Source organism: Sminthopsis crassicaudata, chromosome 1 (assembly GCF_048593235.1).
Source record: "Sminthopsis crassicaudata isolate SCR6 chromosome 1, ASM4859323v1, whole genome shotgun sequence".
NCBI lineage: Eukaryota > Metazoa > Chordata > Mammalia > Dasyuromorphia > Dasyuridae > Sminthopsis > Sminthopsis crassicaudata.
In genome coordinates, this window is record NC_133617.1 from 582,468,000 (window position 1) to 582,492,493 (window position 24,494).

The following is a 24,494-nucleotide window of genomic DNA, read 5'->3' on the forward strand; positions in this document are numbered from 1 at the left end:
TGTCATAAACTATGCTTTTCCATGGAGCAAAATAGTTCTGCACTTTCTCTTCTATCAGTCTTCAAGGTCAGTGTCAGAAATATCAGAGTTCAAATCCAGATTCCAGCACTTGCTAATTTTATAACTTTGGACAAATTGCTTAATCTGTCTCTCTCGGTTTCCTTAGTTTTAAATTGGGATAATAATGCTTATTTCCTAGGATTATAGGAAGTTTCAAATGAGATATTATTTGTAAAGCACTTAGCACAGGCACATAGTAGGTGTTTAGTAAATATTTGTTCCCCTCTTTTCCTTCCTCTCAAAAACACAATTTGGTGGTTTCTACATTACATTCCTAGAAAGATTTTTCTACTTTGTTAATATTTTCTATTTGAAATCTGTGCCTAATGAATCAAAATTACCCCTTGCCCTTAAATGTTTAACTTTCCACTTATGTTTTCTGGTTTTGTAGAGAATGAGTAATAGTTTTACATACCTGAATTTATTTGGGAAAGTTGAAATAGATATTTGGGGCTAAATGATGTTTTCAGGAAAATGGTCTTTATGATAATAGAATTGAGAAGTTCAGATTATGCTGGGACTGTAGGTATAAACTGCTTTTCTCCTAGTAGTGTTCATTTGTTTTTGTTTCCTTATACAAAAGCTGTCTTTTACCTTTTTTTTTTTTTTCATTTCTGTAAATAACTTGTATGTGTAGATCTACTTATTAAAATTCTTTATAACAACCTAGTGAAATACATATGTAAATATCAAAAGTAATTTACAGGTTCACAAATATATTACAAACTCAAATATTTATTAGCTTATATAATTTATATGCATCTCTTAATTGAGTATTATTACACGCATGTTACTACTTTCAAACATCTTTAGTGCAATAAAATCTGTCTTAGCCTTTTTTATGTTTACCATACTTCATATTCTTCTCCAAATAGTCTGGATTTACTATTTGTGTCCCAACTTCCACTATATATGATATCTATAGGATAGATATCTATATCTATGTTATTTGAGATTTTCTCACAAAAATAGTTTCCTCATTAGAAAAATATAATAAAGGGGGAAATTCCTAAAGGTTACAGTGATAACAAAGTAGAATTAATAAGTTGTCTTTCACTGGAAATCTTTTCTCAAAATTTGGATGACAATTTGTTGGAAAGGAGAATTTTTTTTTTTTTAATTTCAGTATGAGTTGAGCTAGCTTGTCTATTAATTTTTTTTTAATTCTAAGAGTCTGTGATCCTAATAGGATCAGAATATTTGCTAATTAAGCCAATACCTACTTTAATCTTTATTATGACCTAATTATTTTTATTTAGCATGATATATTTTATAAGCCCTTACCTTATGTACCTAAATAGCTCTACTGCCACATCAGACCTATTATTTTTCTCTTTTTTCCCCCACAATGAAATTCCTGCAAAAACCCAAATCTGTATGTATAGGACACCATATTGAACTCCATGGAATTTTAAAAATATTTTTGAAACAAGCTAAGATCATTTATTCAGAACACGATATGCAAGATTGAGAAAGTACAACTTAAAAAAAAAAAAAAAAGGTGACTTTGTGCAAGCAGGATAGACTAGAAGGAAATTTTTGGCATCTTCAACTCTTGAAGAAATGCCAAAAATATACTCTTACAACGATGAGTCAATCCTTCTCAAAACTGATAATGATTCACTTTATCATAAACTAAATGAATCCTTTTACTTCTCACATATGAATGTATTTTATTATTATGCTAAGTTGGCTGTAGATTTTGCTTCAAATAGGAAGCATAGGAAAATACATACTAATGAAGTTCAAGTACATACTGAAAGCATATGTCTAACAAAAGGCTCACTTTTTATAAAATTATGTATATGTGGAGTACAGAAATTGTAAACTACATATATGTATATATAAATCTTTGTACCTCATAAGATAAATACATAGAAGAGAACTTCTTAGACGTACACATATTTCAGTATTTTGTAACATGTAGACATTATCTTTTCTGACTGATCTCTAAGATGTCTTGACCATTGTCAGGTAGGCACTGGACCGATCAGTGATTTTGGACATCAGAAAGTAAAGGAATGGATCTAGGCAACTGTTCAGACTGCCCAGACACAGTGCTATGAGATAGGAAAAATATAAGTCATCTGTGTTGTTGTTGTAGTAGTTCACATGATGACTAATAAGTAATATGTTGCTTGGCGTGAAACAAATAGCAAAAATCACTAGGATGAGGAGACTCACTTTAATATACCAGAACCATTTCTGATCATAGGCTTTAAGTGTCCGGATGATGGATATATAGCAGAAGCTAATGACGACGAGTGGAATTATAAATCCAATAAAGGCCAGGGAAATGAAGTAGTAGAGATGGAAGGGTGACATCATCTCACAGGTGTTGTGTACATCATGACAGGTGTAGATCCCAAGTTGGTCCAGGTAATACACTTGCTTTGTTATGAATAATGGCACCATATATAAGAAAAGAATGATCCAGACCAGACCACAAGCGAGCATCGCATAAGTGCGCTTTGGAAGCCCGCGGTAGGTGAAAGGGTGAACAATAGCCAGGTATCGGCTGATGCTGATGCACGCAAGGAGCAGAGTGGTGCAATACATATTGCCATAGAAAACGGCAGTGGTCACTCGACACATGACCTCTCCAAAGAACCAGTTGTTTCCATGGAGATGATAAGCTATCTTAAAGGGAAGTGTGACACAGAAGAGGAGATCTGCCACAGCCAAGTTAAGGTAGAAGATGTTCATGGAGATGGATTTGGCTTGGAAGTAAAGCATCCACAGGGTTGCTGTGTTGGCTGACACGCCCACTGAGAATACCACTATGTACATGGCAGGTATCAGCTTGGTGCTTAGCGAGCTCCTCAGATAGTCCATGGTGTTGTTGTTCACACGGAGTGTAACAACATTTGATTTATCCATAGCACACTTCTCTATAGTTGGTATAGTTCCACTCCACCCTTCTATAGCAGAAATAGGGAATTCTTCACTTGGCGGGGGAGCACCTCGAAAGGTCCTGATGTCTATGATTGACTCTCCAGAATTGTCAGGTTCTAAATCTGCACCTGTAATTTAAAAGAATATTTAAATCAACAAGTAATTTTTTATGAAGGTTGCAGCTTTGGACCTGTAAACAAAGCTGTTTTCATGATCACCTCATATATCAGTTTGTGTGGTTGTGGTAGTTGTACAATTTGTTTTTGTGTTTTAAGACAAACTTGTTCACGCTCAATTAATCAGCAGGTATTTGTTGACTACCTTTTCTTTATTTGATATAACACTCACCAATGTAGAGGACAAAAAAGAGTAATGAAATGTAAAACCATGCTTCTCATACTTAAGGAGCTTAAAGTGGTAGCTGGAGAAGCAAAACTAATATTTAGGTGCAATTTACAAATTCAAAATATTCAAATGATTAAGTGCCAAATTATATGATATCAACTGTAAGAGCAATTTAAGGTAAAACAATGAGGTAAGAGCAAATTAAGGTAAAAGAATGGAGGAAGAATATGGGCATGAATGATTAGGGAAAGCTTCTTGGAAAAAGTTGATATTATATGTATCTTAAAAGCTCAAATAACAGTTTTTGGTATAAATGAAGCTAGAAGACCTCCCCAAAAATGTGTGTACATGGAAGGAAGACTCACAATTTTTCCTTGGAAATGAGTAAATATTTAACACAATTTGTTCGCTCCGAAGCATTAAGAAACATAATTTTATAAGATATTTGGATATCTTGCTTTTTGGTGTTAACAATGAAAAAATAAGCCAAGAGTTGAAGATAAATATAGTTTATATGCCAGTATCCATTGAAGAGAATGAAAAAAGTAGAGAAATTCTTTAAAATTTTGTAAAATAATATTTCAAGAATTGACAAAGCAATCTAAAAACTGTGTTATAAAATATAGTTTATGGTGAAGAAACAAAAAACAGCTAGCTGGTAATCTGTATTCCCCTCATCCTAAATGTTTTAGACAAAAATACAAACCATTCTGGCAAACTCAGTAGTACTGTAATGAAATGAAATGAAACCAGCTAGGATTGCAGAAGTTGCAGAGAAGTTACTATGTATGACTTCTTAAACCAAATCTGTTCAAATAAAAATTAGATAAAAATAAAACTATGTTTGGCTTTCACCGTTTTTTTTAAAAAAATGTAGCTAATGGCAACTATATTAGGAAGATTGAAGCAAACCAGGCAAAGTGTCAGTCAGGAGATATTTGATCTCCTTGCCAAGCAGAAAGACATGGCAGGCAAAGACCATATGGATTAGAGCAAGAGTTCTTAACCTTTTGAATCATGGACTTCTGCTAGTCTGGTGAAGCTCCTTCTCAGAATAATGTTTATCTGTGAACTACATAAAGATGAGTAAGGAGACCATTAAATAGAAACATGGTTATCATCATATTTTAAAAACAAGTTCATGGACCTCAGGTTTAAGCCCCCCAATTTTTTATACAAACTCATTTCTAAAACCTTGGGAAGAGGGATAGGGGTTTCTTAGGAGGGATAGGGGTTTCTTACAAATGCTGAAAAGGCAATAAAGGAGAGCACGATCATATGGAGATTTTGTTTTTTTGAGAATCAGTTACACCAATTCCAAGAGCATTTTAGATAGAGTCGGGGGAACAGACTAATAGATATGAAATGGAATAGACCTACTAGCATTCTCATAATTTGTTTTTGGTGAATATGATAGTATATTCACCTTTTGTGAACTCAATAAACTATTCAGCAGACTATGTGAGTATCAATGACATAAAAAAACCCCACAAAATTGAGATTAGTTATATTTAGCTAAAACATATTTTCTGATACATAGATAAAATATTGATGGAAAAAGCAATGCAATTTTAATTGCACTAAGGGAATTTTCAAGATATCTCAAAGAATGTGAAATCCACAAGCTTGGTAATATCTATGACTGAAGAAACAATGGCAACACATGGAAGATGTTAGGTTGCAATGTAATATATGTGTATGTATGTACATATGTATATCCACACATGCATATATATGTATATGTAAAATACATATACATATATATAGTTACATAAAACTTAGTAGTCTTAATCACAAGAAGAGATATGAAAAATACATATATAACCACACATATGATCAGAAAAAAGAATGGATAACACAAGAGAACTGAATGGATAACAAAGAGAACTGTAATTCTGTAGTGCTGAGATGTCAAATTTGTCACCTGCCCTAAATGAGAAATGTTTTAACAATAAACAAAAATAAAATACAACATAGATAATGTTAATTTGTAGTTTTCTAGTTAATCCCTGCAGTTTGATAATACTCCTATGGTGGGTAGAGTCCTGAATTTTAATATCATTTCAGACACTATGACCCTCTGAAAATAATTTAACTTGTAAAATGAGAATATAATAACATCCACCTCCCATAGTGGTTGTAAGGATCAAACAAGATACACTGAATGCTTTACAAATTTAAAAGCACTAAATAAAATGTTATTTTTATCACTACACATGAGTACCTTGTAGAGATAATTAAGAAAACAAAGAAAAAACTTACAAAATATTGGGTGCTTGTGCTATAGAGGTTTTATGGAAGAACATAGACCAAATCACTTAGACTGGGATTCTACACTGGAGGGAGTACCCACACTGCAAAGAGTTCATAGCCCCCTTAGTATCTAAATGAGTCTGCTTAGAGTTGGAAATAGTTATTCTGAATAAAAGTAAGAGGAAAGTACTGGAGCTGTAGAAAGTATATGAAAATTATCCATAGAGATGATAGTAGAAGTCATTGTAATGGTGGAAGTCATAGAAGGAATTCATTTGGAAAGAACAGCAGAATCACTAGAACTGAGGTCTTGACATTTCTACTTAGTTGAATAATGTAGAAGAAAGATTTTGGAATGAAAATTTTCCCTCATTATTCAACTAGCTCATTGGTATAATTTTTTTTTATACTGGGCCTCCAAAATAGTTAATTTTTTTAATGGTAGAAATTAAATACTTAAAGATTTAAACATTGGCAAGCATAGTGAGCCTTATCTATTAAAGAATTTTCTCACCTGCTTTGGAGTTAAGGTCATTTTCAAAAGGAAGGTCTTTTAAACAACAATGAATTCCTATTGAAAGTAAATAAGATTGAATAACAGACTGCCCAAAATTTGGCTCCTAAAAGGGAAAGGTGAAAATGCTTATGCTTAGTGCCCCTTCTCCAACGACTCTTGTATGTATGTTAGTGGGTTTTTTTTATTCCTTTGTTATCAAGCTTATGAGTAAGAGATCAGATAAAAGAATTGATATTGGTTCAGGAAAGATTGAGACATTCTCTAGCAGAGTCAGGTATTTTATCAAGTGGTTTATTTAAATATTTTTTCTTAGAGGATATTTTGGAGGGTATTAAAAGTGGTTCTTGATGAAACAAAAAAGAAGTAAAATAAAAAATGTGAAGCTCATAATTGAAGTCATATTTTGTTTTGACTGTTTAGAAATATTCTATGATAGGGAAATTATTGGAATGGGGCAATTTTGGCTCTCTTACTAATGGTAAGTTCTTTAATCTCTTTGGCCTTCCCTTTCCTTGTCTAAATCTGATCTTATAGTTTAACATAATTTAACTACATGACCTCTTCCAACTTTTGGGTTTGTTTTTTTTTTTAAGTGTAATTCAGTGAAGAAGTGATATCAAAAATCACTTATTTGTGATTTGGATTTTAAGTGAGGTAGAACTATACCTCACTTTTTTATTGAAGCCCAGTGGCAAGTCAGGATGACTGGTATTGGCCTGAGATGCTATGGATAAACTTGCTGTTTTGGATGTCTGACCAAGTTCTAAGCACTGCCCAGCACCCTCTAGATGCTATCTTTGTGGCCAGAGGAACAAATTGTTTTCTTCTACCCTCTCCCCCCAAGGAAGTCTTCACCTTCTAGGGATAGGCCTCCCCCTAATTCACTGATATGTTTGATGCTTATTGGATAACCTCAAACTGGTTTAGTCTCTCTACAGAGATAGTTTACTGGGGTGTGGCCATTGCACATGTCACGGCTTCTTGAAGCTACAGGTGAGGATTGAGTGCCAGGGCCCTGAAAAGGGCCCAGCAAGCCTTCACACCAGAGATGCTAGTTTTCCCTGAATATTTCATATATCCCTATTAGTAACCAGAACAATCAGGAAAGACCTCTTAAAAAGACCATACTGTAGGTGAACGTTGAAGGCTTCTAGGGATACCAAGAAGTGATGTTGAAGAAGTAGGCTATGAAGGACAGTGGTCATGTCACAAGAATGAAGGTACAGGGAAAGTACTGCAATTTGTCTAAATTTTAGAGTGTATAAAAGGAAATGATGTGTATCAAGCCTGGAAAGTAGAAGGGGAAGGGACACCAAGCATTCTCCTAAACACTTTACAAATATCTATCTAATTTGATCCTCAAAACAACCCTGGGGAAGAGATGTTATCAATTTCATTGTTATTATTTCCATTTTACAAAGGAAGAAACTGAGACTACCAGAAGCAAGGTTAAGTGACACTCAAGATCACACTTGAGGCCATATTTGAACTCAAATGTTCCTTATTTAAGGCCCAGTGTTAAGGGTGTGAAGGGCTGTAAACTCCCCAAAGTGATATTTGGATAATGAGGGTTGTGATTTAAGAATATCACTTTGGAAACTGTATAGAGCAGGAATTCTTAATCTGGAGATAGATTTCAAAGAGTCTATAAGCTTGCAAGAGAACAGGAATTATATTTTTATTTTAATATAGACTTTGTAATTCTTTGCTTTTTAAATTTGTTTTATGCATGTATAAGTATCAAAGGGTCCATGGACTTAACCTAACTACCAAAGAGATCTATCATATAAAAATGCTTGAGAACTCTGGTACAGAGGTTGACTTGAAAGGGTGAATATTAAATGCTGGAAAGCTTTCTGGCATTCTATATAAACTGTATGTTATTGGTTTTCATTTAACAAATCCTTGTTTATTATGTATAATAACAAAAACAACAATTAATATTTTTTTAAACTGTGTGCCAGACACTGAGCAAAGAGTTTTACAGATTTTTCTCATTTTCACAACAATGCTTTGAGGTAGATGTTAGTATTAGCTCCTTTTGCAACATACAGTCAATCATTTTTTAGTCATGTCCAATTCTTTGAATCTTCCTGACTCCAGGCCTTGGACTCTTCTGTGACACTTAGCTGCCCCTGTATAACCATAGTTACTTCATGAACAAAGTAGAATTCAAAATATGAGATTGGTAAACTTACACAATTTTTTTGCTTTTTCATTTATTAATCTTTATTATTCATTTTGATAGGTTTTCTCACATACCGTCTGAAGATTAACATTCTCCCATGACAAAAGTTTCCTACAAATTTTTAATAAAGTAAAATACATGTGATATGATTTCTGAATTCCTTTACACTAGTCACTATCATTAAGCAGGGCAGAGAATTCCTTTTTTTTCCCCAAAAATGTGGATTTTTAGCAGAGACTAGAAGTCAGAGAAGCAAGGAAGCATGTGTATGTCTGCATGCATCTGTGTGTGTGTGTGTGTGTGTGTGTGTGTGTGTGTGTGTGTGTGTGTGTTTCTTCATATATATCAGAAGTCTTATGTACTTTCCAGGATATATATGACTTCCCTCTATAATAAATTTCACTTTATCTTATATTTATCTTTTGAGCATAGGATTGTTTGCATTTTAGCTCCCTGTTAGGTTGTCAGCTCTTTGAAGGGTAGGGACCTATTCCACATAGCAATACCTGTTAGGTATTTAGTAAATGCTTGTTGCCTTGACTTTGGGGCAAGATTAGAATTTTTGATCTTTTCCAAAACACTGTACTTATATAGTGACAGAAATAAGTGAAAAGTTTTCATATCTGACTTTGTTCCTGCTAGGTAGAGATCTTGTCTAAGTTGTATTTCTTTGTAAATGTGAACACATACACTCATTCTAAATATACATGGGTGTGCATATGTCTGCACACATAAGCACATATGTGTGTATGTATACATAAACAGCTGGGTATGTTGAAGTTAAGACATCCATGTGACATCTAGATGGAGATGATCAAAGCATTTTTGGGCTTGGATACTAGGAGTGAATAAGAGTTGAGAGCTAGATAAGTAAATTAGAGAATCGTTTTTAGAGAGATGATAATTAAATCCATGAAAACTAATGGGCTCACTAAGCTAAATACTATAGAAAAAAAAAGAATACCAAAGAAAGACTTTCAGGGTTACCCATAGTTAGTGGATAGGTTCTATAATGGATAAAATCCTTTAGATTTTGACAAAGTATTTCTTTTTTTTTTTTTTTAAATTTAATAGTAGCTATTTATTTTAAAAATACATGCAAAGATAGTTTTCAACATTCACCCTTGCAAAGTATTTCTTCATAGTAAACTGACAGTACAAAATGTTTAGAGCTATATTTTAAAGTGCCATACTTCCTAGAATCTTATCCTTGATAAGGGAATGTTTAAAAAAAAAAAAAAGTATGTGTCACAATTTAAAATCAATCTGTATGCCTACATAATAATGCCTTTTCTAAAAGCATGCCATGATAAACAGTAATGGTGCCATAAATAGGCTGGCTATTAGACTTTGCTAAAATCCAGTTTGGTTTGGTTCAGTATTGATCATTCTAATATTTTTCTTCTTTATACTTAGATATGAAAAATGTATGCATTTTGATATTTCATACTTTTTGTTTAAAGATTAAATTATCTACTTTCTAAATCATGAAAATGTTTCCAAAGTTTTCATTTGATAAAAATATTCCAATAAAATGATCATGAGGCCAATTCAAAGAGAGATAATGTATATTATTTCATTGATAGGTTCCAATGTACTACTTATCTAACTTTTTGTTTTGATTCCTCCTTCCTTTTTTAAAAAGACTTCATCCCTTTAAATTTTTTCAAAATATGAATTATGATTTCTCATAAAATAAAAAGCTATTAAAATTTTTTTTGCTTAATTGACCTAAAAAGCATATCAGCTTAAACTATTCCTAGAAAGATGTTTGAGTGTTAACAATAATAAATTGGCCTGATTCATCAGTAGCACATATGTGATTATGACTGCTGTGAGGATTCCAATTCCCTACTTGAAAAACACTTCTTTGAAAATGAATTAGTTCACAATCCCTGTTATCCATGTGGAGTCACTGGGTACAAATCTTTTACTGTCTGCCATACATTGATATTCTGATTATATCCTATTGCATAGGCAGTACAGAATAAATAATTGACATCAAATTGTCATTAATTTTTAATTCCTCCTACTAATTTTCCTACTGAAAGTACAGTTATAAAAGGACAACTTTTAACAGCCAGGTTGCTTAACTAAAGATTTGCCATACAAGCTGAATATCTGGTTTCCATAATTCCTTGTGTAAACCCCATGCCCACCTTTAGCACATGTCAACATATAAGAATCTGGCATAAGAAACTTTTATTTTGTAATATATATGTGTATATATATATATATTTGTAAGGATTTTTCAGTCAATTCTCAGATTCCCAAAAGTGCTTCACCAAAAAAAAAAAAAAGGAAAATTGATTTAATTTTATTCACTAGATTTCTTTAATTGGGTCACAAACATGAATGCAATAGTCATGGAGCATATAACCATTTTTAATCTTCAGAGACCTTTTTATATAGGAGAGAATCACATAAGAACTGTATTCTTGTTGATTTACCCTCCAGTAATTTAACATTGAAATGTGCCTTTTTTTTTTTTTTTTTTTTTTTTTTACTGAGACCTAAATTTTATAATACAGGAAAAAAATATGTTAACTTGACCCATAATTTTTCATATAAGTTAACTCACAATTTAAGGAAAAAGACTTACCACTTTGACTCAGAGTTGATGATGATAAGAAAAGCAGTTGAGTTATTACCCAAAAGAGAGTTTTCATTTTGATCATGGAGTTCTTCACAAAATACTTCTGTCTCTTAATTAAAGTGAAGATCTTTCCTTAATTTCATAACTTAAAGACAAAGAGTAAGATATTAGGAGCCTTCCTTATGTAAGTTTTCCCAGAACTGCTAACGGCTGGAAATTTCGCTTTAGCTTTCTGCAGCAAAAGGGTGTAACACATCTGAACACGTAAATATGCATGACTCATTCTGAGCTTCTGACAAACAAGGAAAATATTAAGTTGCTCATAGAAAAAACCATTTTTAACTCTTAACTTTCATTTAATACATTATTATTAGTAAGTGTGATTTCTACTCTCAGCTACCCCATTCATGATTAAAGTTAAAATTGTTATAAAGTTATAATTGTATTTATAAAGAATACAAATATTTTTGAGCAAATGTCCTTAATGATGAAAAAGTAAATGGAAAACAAGTGATGCTTGCCCTTAAGTTTTATTTAGTCCCATGTTTTCAGTACTACTTGTTTGATGGAAATCTAGATAACTGTAATCTGGAATTCCTTTGTAATAATTGGGTTTTATTTACATATTTCATTTAAGAATTCTGTATATGCTTGCTTTTTTGTCCCTAGCATCATCAGCCTTACCAGCAAAAACTATGCAATAGTTTCATAAATTTTTAGTTGACTCAATTCTTTGACCTCTGCTATCTTTGCAATAACTCAATGAAAAAGGAAATATTCCTTCTTTTATAAGAGAGTCAAAGCTCGAGGAGGAAGGAGAAGAAAGGAGAAACAATTGGAGAACTGTGCTTTTCAGGATTTCTGGGACTTGACTCAGGGTTTCAGGACACATGACTGTTAAGTGACAACACCAAGAATCAAACCCAGGATTTCTAAACCCTAATCCAAACATTTTACAGGGTCGAATAGTTTTGCTTACTTTTTCCCTCCCTTTTTCCCCACTATCTTCCCAAACCATAGCATATTTTAATTCTTAGATTCTTACATGCTTAATGTAAAAATTATTCATTATATAAATGAATATTCATGTTTTTTCATATCCATTTTAAATGTGCTCTATTGTTTTAGGCTCACATGAATTTAATACTTGTGTGAATATATGTGTTGGACTGAATATCACTCTCCATTACAATCCTCCATCCTCTAAAAACACATGGAAAATGAATTGATAAAGATTGAACATCAATTACCATGTTATAGTATAATCATTTATAATGCTAGTATGAAGGTAATGACAGGAACATAGTTTCCAGTATAATAGATTTGATAATTGCTCTAGGTTCCTTTGACTCTGCTACTCTTCCTTTTCTTTTCTTTTTCTTTTTTTTTTTCTTTTTTTTTTTTTTTTTGGTTGGAGAGAATCAGAGTTAAGTGACTTGCCCAGGGTCATACATCTAGTAAGTTTCTGAGGATGAATTTGAACTCAGGTCTCCCTAACTCCTAGGCTGGTACTGTCTCCACTCTACCTCTTAGTTGCCTCTGTTCTTTTAAGTAATGTTTAAAATGAATTTGACTTGAACCACAGTTTTAATTGGTTTAATTGAATGAGTCCCTATTAATTCAGTGTATGGGATTTAATCCTTAAACATTAGAACATAATTGTTTTTCTTCCTCCCTGTGTTTAAGTTAATTCTAGGATGTCCTTTCTATAGATAAGTGAATTCCCAACTCTCTTGATGACTATTTTCAACACAGAGAAAAAATTATATTTGATAATAATTTTACTGTTGGAAATGTATACCAAGAAAATATTTTTTAAATCAATCAAATAATGAGCATTTAAGAAGATGAAAGAATAGCAGGAAGATGTATAAGCAAGCTCTCTTCCCAATAAAAAATAGAACATCTCGAAACAGATCTAGAAAAGGCGTCAGACCAAATCCTCATGGAGAAATTTAAGTAAAAGTCACAATGAGTCATTTTTTTAGCCCTTATCAGCAAGGGAAATCAGAGAAGTTTGTGCCCCAACTAGAGATGGGGTCTGGCCAGGAATGGGTGATGGCATCATGTATTCCATCCAGTGTTGGGAAAATTTGTTTACCAGTACAAGATTTTCAGAAGCATAACCATTAGAGAGATTATGAAAGGCTTACTGCAGAAGAGGTCACCTTGAACTGAAAGAAGAAAAAGATGAGGAGAGAATCTATCCCAGTATGTGAGGCAGCCACAAAAAGGCCCAGAACCAGGAGATGGAAGAACTTAAGTGAATAGCAACAAGTAAGCGAGTGAGAAGTGTAGAGGTGAATAAAGTACAAGAAGACTGGAAAACTAGAAAGGACTAAATTACAAAATAAAATATCAGCAAATTTCTGGAGATGATGGGAAGTCTCTTGACCATATCCTGGGGAACATGGTCAGATCTGTGCATGAGAAGAATCACTTTGGAAGTCTTTTGTTGTCATGGTTTTGTTTTGGAGGTGGGATAAGGTTGCTGTATGGTTTGGAGTAAGGCAGGACATGAGCCTTATTGGATAGAGTATGAAACTTAGAATCAAAAAGACCTGAGTTCAAATCCAACCTCAGACACTTACTAACTGTGTGACTCTGGGCAAATTACTTCAACCTATTTGTTTCTTTTTCCTCATCTGAAACATGAACTGGAGAAGGAAATGTCAAACCACTCCAGTATCTTTGCCAAGAAAACTCCAAATTGAGTTACAAAGTATTGGATATGATTAAAATGAGGCAGAAAGACAAATTAGGGAGTTATTGTAACAGTTCAGGGAATGTGATGAAGACATTTAAGAGGCAGAAAGATCATAGAATGGATTATAACAAGAAATGAGAAAGGGCTTTTAAAGATCATCTAATTCAATTCCCTTATATTTAACAGATTTGGAAAGCCAAAGAGGCTAGGTAAACTTGTTCATTATAGTCTAGGAAGTGAATCTGAATCAGAATTCTTGTATTTTATGGTGCCTCATGAAGTAGATTTTCCAATAACAAGATAGTTTGGGGTTGGGGGATAAAGAAGATGGGAGTGCTGAATGAGTACATTTAGATGTGAATGATTGGCCTGCTCTGCTCTTAGTTCACGAGGTTTTTAATCTCATTAGAGTTCTTAAACTGTAGGTGAAAGCTGGAATTATTTTATTTCTTGTTCACCTATTTTAAAGATGTCAAGAGGATTAGAGAAAATGTGTAGTCTTCTATCTTGTTGCTTATCAGTCCTTTGTATGTTCATTTTCAGTTTCTAGTACTCAATTTGAGATTGGTTGATGGTTTGGTGTGTTTCTAAGAGTTTCACTGACTTTGCTAGAGACATATGATTTTTTAAATGATTTTTAGGCTATCTACAATCCTATGTAAAAATCATTTTGTAAATCTGTCCTGTTTATTGCACCATCTAGTCAACCATCAATTATGTAATAAAGTTGTATAGCATAGCTATTCTCTTATTAATCGTTATCAGGTAACTCAGATGATTGTAAAGTAGAAATAATTCAATACATTATTTGACTGCTGAGAAAGCAGTTATTCATTATCTATAATATTACTCATTTGTCTTTTCTTTCTACTAATTCTTTTTTTCTAGCACATGTCTCAAATTCTTTTGAGGCAAGAAATACAGGCAGCAATAGATTATGGCAACCTGGATGTAACCAAAGTTAACAAAGGTAAGCATTCCCCTATTTGGTTCAATATACATCTGCTTTATTCTTATTAATGTTCTTTATTTCTGGACAGATCTGTCTGAAATAGATTTCAACTCATTTCTATTTTATTTTTATTCATATTTTAAATAATTCATGACTATCTCCAGAAAAGTTCAGAATACTGATTTTTCTTTTGTTTCTATTTGAAATTAATCTCCAAGTTTTCTTTTTTTGTCTCTTTCCTTCTCTCTCTCTCTTTTTCTCCCCCCTCTCATTTTTCCTTCCTATTTTCTCCTTTCTTCCCTCTCTCCTTCTTTACTTCTACCCATCTATCCTTCCATCTTTCTTCTATATCCAGTTCTACTGAATTTCTCTTTTGTAGTTACCACATTTCTGCCCTGTAAATCTTCCTCCTTTCTACTATCTTCCATGAGAAAAGAACAGAAAACATTTGCCTTCAGTGATGATATAGAATGAATTGCATGATGATATTAAAGAAATAACAAGTCATTTAACTTGCAAAAGGAAAAATAAACCTTCTAATATATCATCAACTTAGATGAAATTGGTAAATTTTGCATCCCAAATATATTTTAAGGAACTTTGAAAAATATCAAACATCCATGTTTTGCAGCTGTTTCTTATTTTCTTAGAGTGGAATAAATATGTATATTTCTCCAACCTGAATTTTTCCACTCTTGGTGAAATATTAATGTTTTTCTTTCCTGCAGACCTAGATGAAAACAGAAATAAAGCATTAGGAATATGAGATAGGAACATATGGGAAAATTTATAATATGTATATATGGAAAGTGAAGATCTCACAAATTTCTAAACCTCTTAGAAAATATAAAGCAAGTTATAGTGAAGACAAAAAAAGAAGCTAAAGTAATAAAGATTTTATTTTTCAGAAAAATATTACTTTAAATGTTGTTGTTTTCAATTTCAACTTCTATTTAAATCTGATCCACAAGTTAACTTATCTTGCAATTAGATCTCTCATTCCATAGACTATTAAGGAAACTTTGGGAGTCTAGTGTTGCTTATGCAGTCTTGTCTCACATTGGGTTCGTTCTGCTTAATTCTTTTTCTTTGTTAAAAGCAAGGAACTTTTAAAAGGGGAGGAATTACATATCTGGATGCTATTATTAAAAAACTATCAGCTTTTTTCTATTGAAGGAGCTGGAATAGATTAATAAATTTTATATTTATATATATTTATAAATACAGATAAATATTTTATAAGTTTTACATTGTTTTAGAATCATTTTTGAATTATGTTGTTCAGAGTATAATTTTTTAAGGCTAAAACATCCATATCTGGTCTCTAGATTAGAATTACTGTTGAAGTTTGTTATTGTTTTTTATCAGCAAGGAATTTAGTCATATTTTTAAAAACATTCTTTGTGTCAAAATTTAAAACAGATTCTGGTCATGTGGTCTAAGCCAAAACCCACATATAGATAATCCAAGAGACGATATCCTTTTGGCCCTTATATTTTTGCTACAAGCTAGTTTTTTTTTTTTTAAAGGCAAATAACGTAGAACTTTAATTTACTTTTTCTGAGCTTAGGATTCTTTCCACTGAAAAATCAAGTTTTCCACTGTTAGCATGTTTATTTCTGTATTTGATTTAGATTTGTACTATTATGTTTATTTTATACTAACAAAGTCAGATTAATATTAATCATGGGTTGGTTGAACCAATTTTTTTCTTTCTTATTTATAGCTTTTTATTTTCAAAATACATGCAAAGATAATTTTCAACATTCACCCCTGCAAAACCTTGTGTTCTGAATTCTTCTCCCTCCCTTCCTCTCATCAAACCCCACTACCCCCAGACAACAAGGAATCCAATATATGCTAAACAAGCACAATTTTTCTATGCATATTTCCACATTTATCATGTTGCACAATAAAAATTAGATCAAAAAGGGAAAAATAAGGAAACAAAAATAAAGAATAACAAAAAAGATGAAAATACTATGTTGTGATATACATTTAGTCCCTATAGTACACCCTGTGAATGGAGATGGCTCTGTCCATCACAAGTTTATTGGAAGTGACCTAAATCACCTCATTGTTGAAAAAATCTATGTCCATCAGAGTTGATCATCACAAAATCTTGTTGATTCTGTGCACAGTGTTCTCTTGATGGCTGAATCAATATAATATAAATGACATTTCTGAATTCATTTACTTGTTCAATATTATCCCAATTAAACTACCAAAAAATATTGAGCTATTTAAAAAAATAACAAAATTCACTTTGAAGAACAAATGGTCAATAATATAAAAGGAATAAATTGAAAAGTGTAAAGGAAGGTATCAGATTTTAAGATGTATTATAAGGCAGTAGTTATCAGAAATAATACTTCCTTAGGAATAGAATGATGGATCAGTGTAAAGGAGACATACAATCCATAATAATAAATGACTATAGTAACTTTGTGTTTGATAAAAATAAATATCTAAGCTTTGGGCATAAGAACTCACTATTTGATAAAATTTTCTAGAAAAATTGGAAAATAGTCTGGAGGAACTAAATATAGATCAGTGCCATTTACCAAGATAATGTCAAAATGAATACATGACCTAGACATAAATGGATCTACCATAAGTAAATTAGAAGAACATGAAACATTACTTTTGATTTATGAAGAGGAGAATTTATTAATAAACAAGGAATAGAGAACATTATGGGATGTAAAACAGATAAGTTCGATTGCATTAAATTTTTAAAAGTTGGTGTACTGATTATCAAAATTAGAAGGGAAGCAGAATCTTTACAGCCATTTTCTCAAATAATGCCCTTATATCTCAAATATATAGAAAACTGAGTCAAGTTACCAACATGAGTTTCATTCTTCACTCCCTTGGCTTTTTAGGAAGGCTGAGAGCTTTTAGGGGAGGTAGGGAACCGAACTAGATATTGTCAGCAGCTTCCCTCTGGGCTGAAGGGTCTTATAACTCACCCAGAGTTCCTCCACTCTCTGTGGCCCTCTACACATTAAGAATAATTCTATAAACATTTTGGGGTCATGAATATGGCAATCAAATTTTCTGTAAAAGCCTCAGGCACATAGTCCTACCAAAAAACTCTAGAAAGATTAAAAATACCTTTTCCCTCCCCTGGCTCTATTGTGACCAACAAATAAAAAGTATAATTACTTATCTTTTGAGCTTTAGGAAGAAAGGAGCAAGTAGATTGTTAGGAAGCTAGAACTTAAATTTGTAAAGTACTTTATGTATCATATGAATTTCATAGTAGCCCTGTAATAAATTATGTACTTCACGTGTGTTTTTCTGGGAATAATTTATTTCACTATCCAAGCCTTCATTGGTGGTTATATTTGTTTTTCTTCAATGTATTTCTTTGGAGTGTTTTATTTATTCTGGCATAGTTTTATTTTTAGTAATACTTAAATGCTTGTTTTATTATTCAATATTCATCATTTTCATTTTTTATTAATGTTTTCAAAATGTTACATTTGAATTCCTTTACTCTTCACAACTCATTATTCTATTCCCTCCTGTTATTTGTGGTGGGTGCAAAATTAATGCCAAATTTTTTTCCTGTATAAGTCTTTTTTTCTAGAGGCTTGTGGAATTCATTTTTGTCATTGGAATTATTAAGCTTAATTGTATCTTGGAGTTTGTAACATGAGATGTTTTTTTCTGGAAGTGATCCATGGAATCTTTTGAGTGACATTTTGTTTTCTATGTTCAGAAATCCTGGGCAATTTTCTTCTATTATTAATTGAATTTTGGTATGTTTTTGTAGGTTCTTGTCTTATATATATATATATATTTATATGTTCTAATTTCCCTCTGAAACCATTCAGGAACAACTTGTTCAAGTTCTGTTCTCTCTTGAGTATTCATAGAGTCCCTTGTCTCATCAGGTATTAATTCATTTTCCTTTACCTTACAATATTTATTCATAGATATATGGACTCGTTTACATGAATTAGAGGCCACATTCCCTTTTTTAAATCTCATTTTCCCTAATTGTTTACCTGTTTGTACACAAAATCTTAAATCAATTTTTTTCCTCCTGAGCTATCTGCTAATTTAAGACTTTTTTTCTGTTACATTCCCCTGTTGTTCACTTTCTGACTCCTTTAATAGCAGTTTTCCTGGCCATTTATTCTCAAAGTATTTTAGTCTCTTATCCTGACCAATTCATGATTTATGAGCCTCCCTGTTCCGAAATGACTTTTTAGGAGACAGACCTATTTCCTGGCTGAATGTCAAAAATGAAAAAGGGAGGGAGGCAAATCCAGTTTGTTTTCCCTTTCCACAGAGTGGCTAATAGGGGGAAAATTGTTGAGTAAGTATTTTAGAGATTACATATTAACTTTCTCTGTTCATATTTTTGGTCTCATTTGGATTTTTTAGTATCTTAGAACATGACGATCATTGAAATTACTTCATTTCTTATGCCTAATACTTCTTATGGAGATATTTGAGAGATTATAAGGGTCCGAGAAAGTGTATAATCTTCCATTTTGTCAGTCATGTGACCACAGATGACTATAGTTATTATTATTGCCATTTCACAGATTAATAACCTGAAGTTCAGAAAAATGATGCTATATAGCTAGTTAGTGTCAGAGTCAATAGATAAGCCCCTTTTTCTTGACTCTTCTTTCATACACCACCCCACTGTTCTATTTGTCCTATTTCTTATGTAGCTCAGATAGGATGATGTATGTGAAAGTGAATGTAGAAAATGATTTATATTCTAAATTTGAAAACAGAATGTCTAGTTGGTGACCCAACCCATATATATATTTTCAAACTCAACTATGTTTGTGTAGATGTGTGTATATAGGCATATACATACACATTATGTACATTTTTATCTCCTCTCTTCCATGATTAAAGATTCTAGTCAACTAACAAAATCAAAATAAAACTTTCATGATTTTTCCAACCAATAAATAAAGTGAAGGTTTTGAAGATGCACCTTTTACTCAACAGGAGAACTCCACATGGACATCATTTTTGTTGGTAGGAAGGTAATGATAACACTGATATTTTGTACTTGAAGTGATTTGATTGCTCTTTTAATATCATTACCTGTGATTAAATATTATTTTGTTTAAAAAGGGCTATGCTTGTTTTTTCTAGAAAATTGACATTATTCAGAAAAACTTATTCCTCAATAATTCTAGGTGAATGAAGCATGGCTACATATAAGAAATCATAGCACCACAATTTTTGAAATCCCATTTTAGGAGTAAAAAATTTACATTGTAAATAAAAGGGCTGGCTTTAATGTCAGGATGATGAATGTGTAAATATTATCTCTAACAGTACCAGGAATGTTGTACAGACAAGTTATTTAACCTCTCAATATCTGTTCTGAAGATATTCTGAATTCATCACTAGAGGGAGTTTCCATATTGGGAATTAATCACAATGATGAAATTGCAGTTCTAAGCCCCTCCAAAAAAAAAAGTTTTAAAGGTTTTCTCTGGGTCTCTGATCCTAGTCCATGTCAAACCCAATTAATTCTTTGTCCTTTTCTATTTCCTCTTGATTTTTTTTCTCTGAAACTATTAAGCTATTTTCTTTTCTGTAACTTTATCTTTCAATTCCTTTCTTTGTTTCCTAAAAGCCCATCTTCACCAATTTAACATGAATGAGAACAGCAAATTCTTTTTTTCTTTTATCCAATTTAATAATGAGTCATTGTAAGCAAAAAAAAAAAAAAAAAAAAAAAAAAAAAACACCATGGCATCTTCATCAGCCTTGTGCTGGCAGGCCTGTCCTCCTACATTTTCTCCAATGAAACCAAGTCCCCTCTGACAGCCATGAGAAAGCTAGCCGAAGGTGGCAATAAAGACTTTTGGACTTTAACACCTGACTATTCTTGATTAATCTGCTGAAAGGAAGGCTGCTTCCAAGACCTCCAGAAAACCCACCGAGAACACTTTTGGCACTAGAACATTGCATTTTTTTTCTTTAGAAGTTTAGTTCTTCTAGGAGATCATTATACACTTCAACAATGATACTGTATAAGGATGTATTCTGATGGAAGTGGATATCTTCAACATAGAGAAGAGCTAATCCAATTCCAATTGATCAATGATGGACAGAATCAGCTACACCCAGAAAAGGAACACTGGGAAATGTGTGTAAACTGTTAGCATTTTTTTGTTTTTCTCCCCAGTTTATTTTTTACCTTCCGAATACAATTCTTCCTTTGAAACAACAACAACAAAATTCGGCTCTTCACATATATATTGTACCTGGGATATACTATAACATATTTAATATGTATGTAAATGCCTGCCATGTAGGGGATGGAATGGAGGGAAGTAGGGGAAAATTCGGAACAGAAGGGAGTACAAGGGATAATGTTGTAAAAAATGTTTAGTTCTTTAGTTGTAAAAAAGTTTAGTTCTTGGGTGGCCTTCTCCATGTTTCTCTGCTTTAATGTTTTATATTATATAATATTTTGTATTATATACTCCTCTAGGTTATGGACTGTAAGATATTTTGTGAGAATTATTTGACACACTATTCTATTTCATTTTGAAATAATACTATTTTACTCATTTACATATTTTAAAATAAATACTAACTATATATTTCTTCCCATCTCTTTTTTCCTTAACTTATAAAAAGGCAGTATTTTTTGTTATGCTCATTTCAGTTTGATGTTTCAGAGTTTTGTGCCCTCAATATGATGAAACACACAAATTTGAAATGAGCTAAAATGTTCATATGAACAAATTGATTCCTGCCTAGAACATCTCCTAGAATGTTTACCTTTAATACATGCATACATAGCAGTATCTATGTATGATAGGCTTATTATGTAGTGTAGAGATATCTTAGACTTTGAATTGTATAAATAGGAAATAGTTATGATAACATTTTAGTAGCCATTCTAGTCTTCTATGCAGTGGGCATTCAAATTATGAAAAAGAAGTTTTCCTGGTTGGGGTCATAGATTTGTTATTTAAATTCATCAAAGCTCATTTTAATGCATTATTTTGCTTTGTAGGATGTTTTCTATAATCAGGAAAGAATGCTAATTTTCGATGAAAAATTCAGTATTTCTTATACTTTAATATAGTTTGTCTAGCACTTAGATTAGAGTTTGACATTGGTGACCTATTTATGCATTCCTAGAATTTTGTAGAGGATATAAACAATATTCTCTTTCACCACAAGACCAAGTTCATTGTCTGGATTTACCAAATTAGTTGTTCCTAAGAGGTTTACTAAATTCTCTTCCTAAGGATTGATTTTTATCTTTCTATTTCTTCACTCTCTTCTATGAAGAAAAAAATATCCATTCATTAGAATCATTTTGTTTGTTTTTGGTCACTCAGAGGTTGCTATGGTATGTAAAATCAATGAGTATTTGAAATATGAAGACAAAGAAAAACTCCTGCAAGAACTCCGATCTCATTTTCCAGTTGCAAGAAAAATGATCTCAATACATGCTAAAAATTACTATCAAGTCCTTTTAGAAGCCATAAAGAAAAAGTCAACTGGAGGTAAATCTACTGATGTATTCTTTGAGTTATTCTTATAACAAAATGATTTCAACAGTGATAATATCTAGACATCTATATAGACTTTAAATAAAGTTTGTCGATCACATTATATACAATGTTTCATTTATAAAAGTTATCATATGTATTGTTATATGTAAAAAAATAACCATTTGGTTAATGGAGGCAACAGAACTTTAGAAAAGTTGCTTGGTTCGCAAGGCTAGGAAATGTCAAGAGGAGATTACTACAATATGCCTGGTTCCAAATTGAAATATCTTTCATTTACTCTTCCCCAGCACATCTTGATTGATTTACTTTCAAAATTCAGGCATTGTGCTAGAGATTTGTTCTTTTCAGTTTATCTCATCTGAACTTAAATTATATAAATAAAATGAACAAATTAATCAAGAAGTATACTCACAATTCACCAAGTTTTCTGCTCTCCTGATATCTCAGGGAGGATAATTAAGATCATCTTTGCCCACCTCCTTTCTCCTATCTATGCAGCTTAGCCTTTGAACATCTCAAATAGAGGTTATTAATTCTCAAGGGAATCATACATATATTTCAGAAAATCCTTAAGCTTATAAATGAAAAAAAAAATGCATCTTTATTTTTACTCGCCACTAACCAAAATTTAACATTTCCTTCCATTATGAATGTAGGGAATAAGTCACAGTACATATATATTTGGTTTCATTTGAATGCTAAGGAAGCCTATAAAATTAAAAAAATAAATAAACCCAGCTTGAGTATCCCCTAAGTCTATAATCAAGCTTCCTTTCCCTTCTAGCAAGTATGACTTGTTCATCTCAGAGTCTCTTGTTAAGTGCTTTCTTGGAATTTCATATACTATCATTAAAATCTTCTGTCTTCATGTTCACTGGGATGTATCCTATTTTTTCATTTAGTGACTTCAGAAGGCTCATGGATCAGTTTCACATTGCGTGAAATATATAACTACTATTATAACATAGAAACAGGAATGGGTACCTGGGTTTGTCCTGAAAATTATGCAGAGAAATCAACTTGGTTGACAGAACATGAAATTAAGGTAGGTTACTGACTTCATTTTCTGTTTGTAAAAGAGCTAACAGAGTAGTTGGTAAGGTGAAAGTCCTTGTGTTTACTTTTATCTTTTGAACAAAAAAGGGTTGGGTTTTTGTTTTGTTTTGTTTTGTTTTTTGAGGTAGGAGGTGCTACAAAGAACTGATTTATTTGAGGAATGGGCATAGAAAGATTGTGTCCTATTAAAAATGAAAATATAAATCTGGGCTTTCTGCCCAATCTTCATCTTTTAGCGTTATATATTTTTATCTGATTTTCCTTCATATTCTTTAACAAACGGAGTATGTGTTTTAACACTGGGCTTTGCTATCTCATCCAGGCTGGAAGTACAGGAGCTAATAACAGGCCCCATCACACTCCAGTCTGAGTTTGTGTTCCCTGTTTCCATTCTTTGCTGTTTCACTTTTAGGCATCCTACAGGGCGCCCAGTCCCAGAAAATATTTAATTATTTTCCCCCTTCTCCCCCCCCCCCCCACCCCGAGGCTGTGGTTAAGTGACTTGCCCAGGATCACACAACTAAGAAGTGTTAAGTTTCTGAGATCAAATTTGAACTCGGGTCCTCCTGAATCCAGGGCTGGTGCTCTATCCACTGCGCCACCTAGCTGCCCTGAAAATATTTAATTATTAATGTTAGTGTAGATACCTAATGGACTTAGCCTGCTACAGTTCAGAACTTCTAAGTTCAAAAGACCCACCAAGGTGTGTGCCATCTGCTTATACCAAACTTATAAGCATTTCCTTGTTTATCAATAGAAAGGAAAGTCAAGCCCTAGGCCAAACACTTCTTCCTTCATAACTTCATCCAGGTAATCTCTCCCTCTCAACTGTTTGAAACACGGCTTACAATCATATCAATTTCCAGTGTTCTTAGTGATTGCCTAATTTCCTGGTTTCCTTTACTTAATTCTCATTCTTCTTTTGTCAGCATAACATAACTGTGTTAAATGCTGTAGATGAACAGCAACACTCTAAATGCTTTTTTTTTTTTTTAAATTTTTCATGATACTGATACATCTTCATACCCCTTCTACCCCTCTTTAGTTTCTTTTGCTGGATTATCATCCATATTGGTCCCATAAACTTTAAATATATTCCCAGAGGCTCTGAACTAGATCCTTTTCATTTCTCTAACTGCATTCTCATTAGCTCCTATTGTTTTAATTATTTCTAATCCGAGGACTCCTAGATAATCCCTCTCTCCCGCCTTCTTTCCTTCCCTTCCTCTATCTCTTCTTTCCTCTAACCAAAACTTAGCATTTCCTTATGTTATGAATGCAGGAACTGTCAAAGCCAATAAATTGTTAAGTCTTACTCTTCACAACATTTTTCACATCAGTTGACTCACATGGCTACCTCCTTATATTATGACCCCATCCCCTGTTTCCTGGACTATAG

At 32.5% G+C, this 24,494-nt stretch overlaps 2 protein-coding genes across 3 annotated transcripts in view; one reads left to right on the forward strand and one right to left on the reverse strand.

Annotated features, from left to right (window-relative positions):
- Positions 1-24,494, forward strand: part of IQGAP2 (IQ motif containing GTPase activating protein 2) — a 323,406-nt gene that overhangs the window by 230,663 nt on the left and 68,249 nt on the right. For both annotated transcript variants that reach the window (XM_074282311.1, XM_074282312.1), the window contains exons 14-16: positions 14,450-14,531; positions 21,863-22,030; positions 22,942-23,084. In XM_074282311.1, the coding sequence (XP_074138412.1) occupies positions 14,450-14,531; positions 21,863-22,030; positions 22,942-23,084 (393 nt within the window). The remainder of the gene's footprint in view (positions 1-14,449; positions 14,532-21,862; positions 22,031-22,941; positions 23,085-24,494) is intronic.
- F2RL2 (coagulation factor II thrombin receptor like 2) lies at positions 1,481-11,140 on the reverse strand. Its single transcript, XM_074282313.1, has 2 exons — positions 10,861-11,140; positions 1,481-3,083 (listed from the first exon to the last, which is right to left on the reverse strand). The coding sequence occupies exons 1-2, from the start codon at positions 10,934-10,936 to the stop codon at positions 2,011-2,013; spliced, it is 1,149 nt and encodes a 382-aa protein (XP_074138414.1). The 5' UTR covers positions 10,937-11,140; the 3' UTR covers positions 1,481-2,010.

What these genes read in the sequence shown, in the direction of transcription:
- F2RL2 (XM_074282313.1), bottom strand. Translation starts at nt 10,936, where the DNA reads ATGATCAAAATGAAAACTCTCTTTTGGGTAATAACTCAACTGCTTTTC. An exon ending in ATCAACTCTGAGTCAAAGTG is followed by an intron (nt 3,084 to 10,860) that starts GTAAGTCTTTTT and finishes TTTAAATTACAG; the next exon opens with GTGCAGATTTAGAACCTGAC.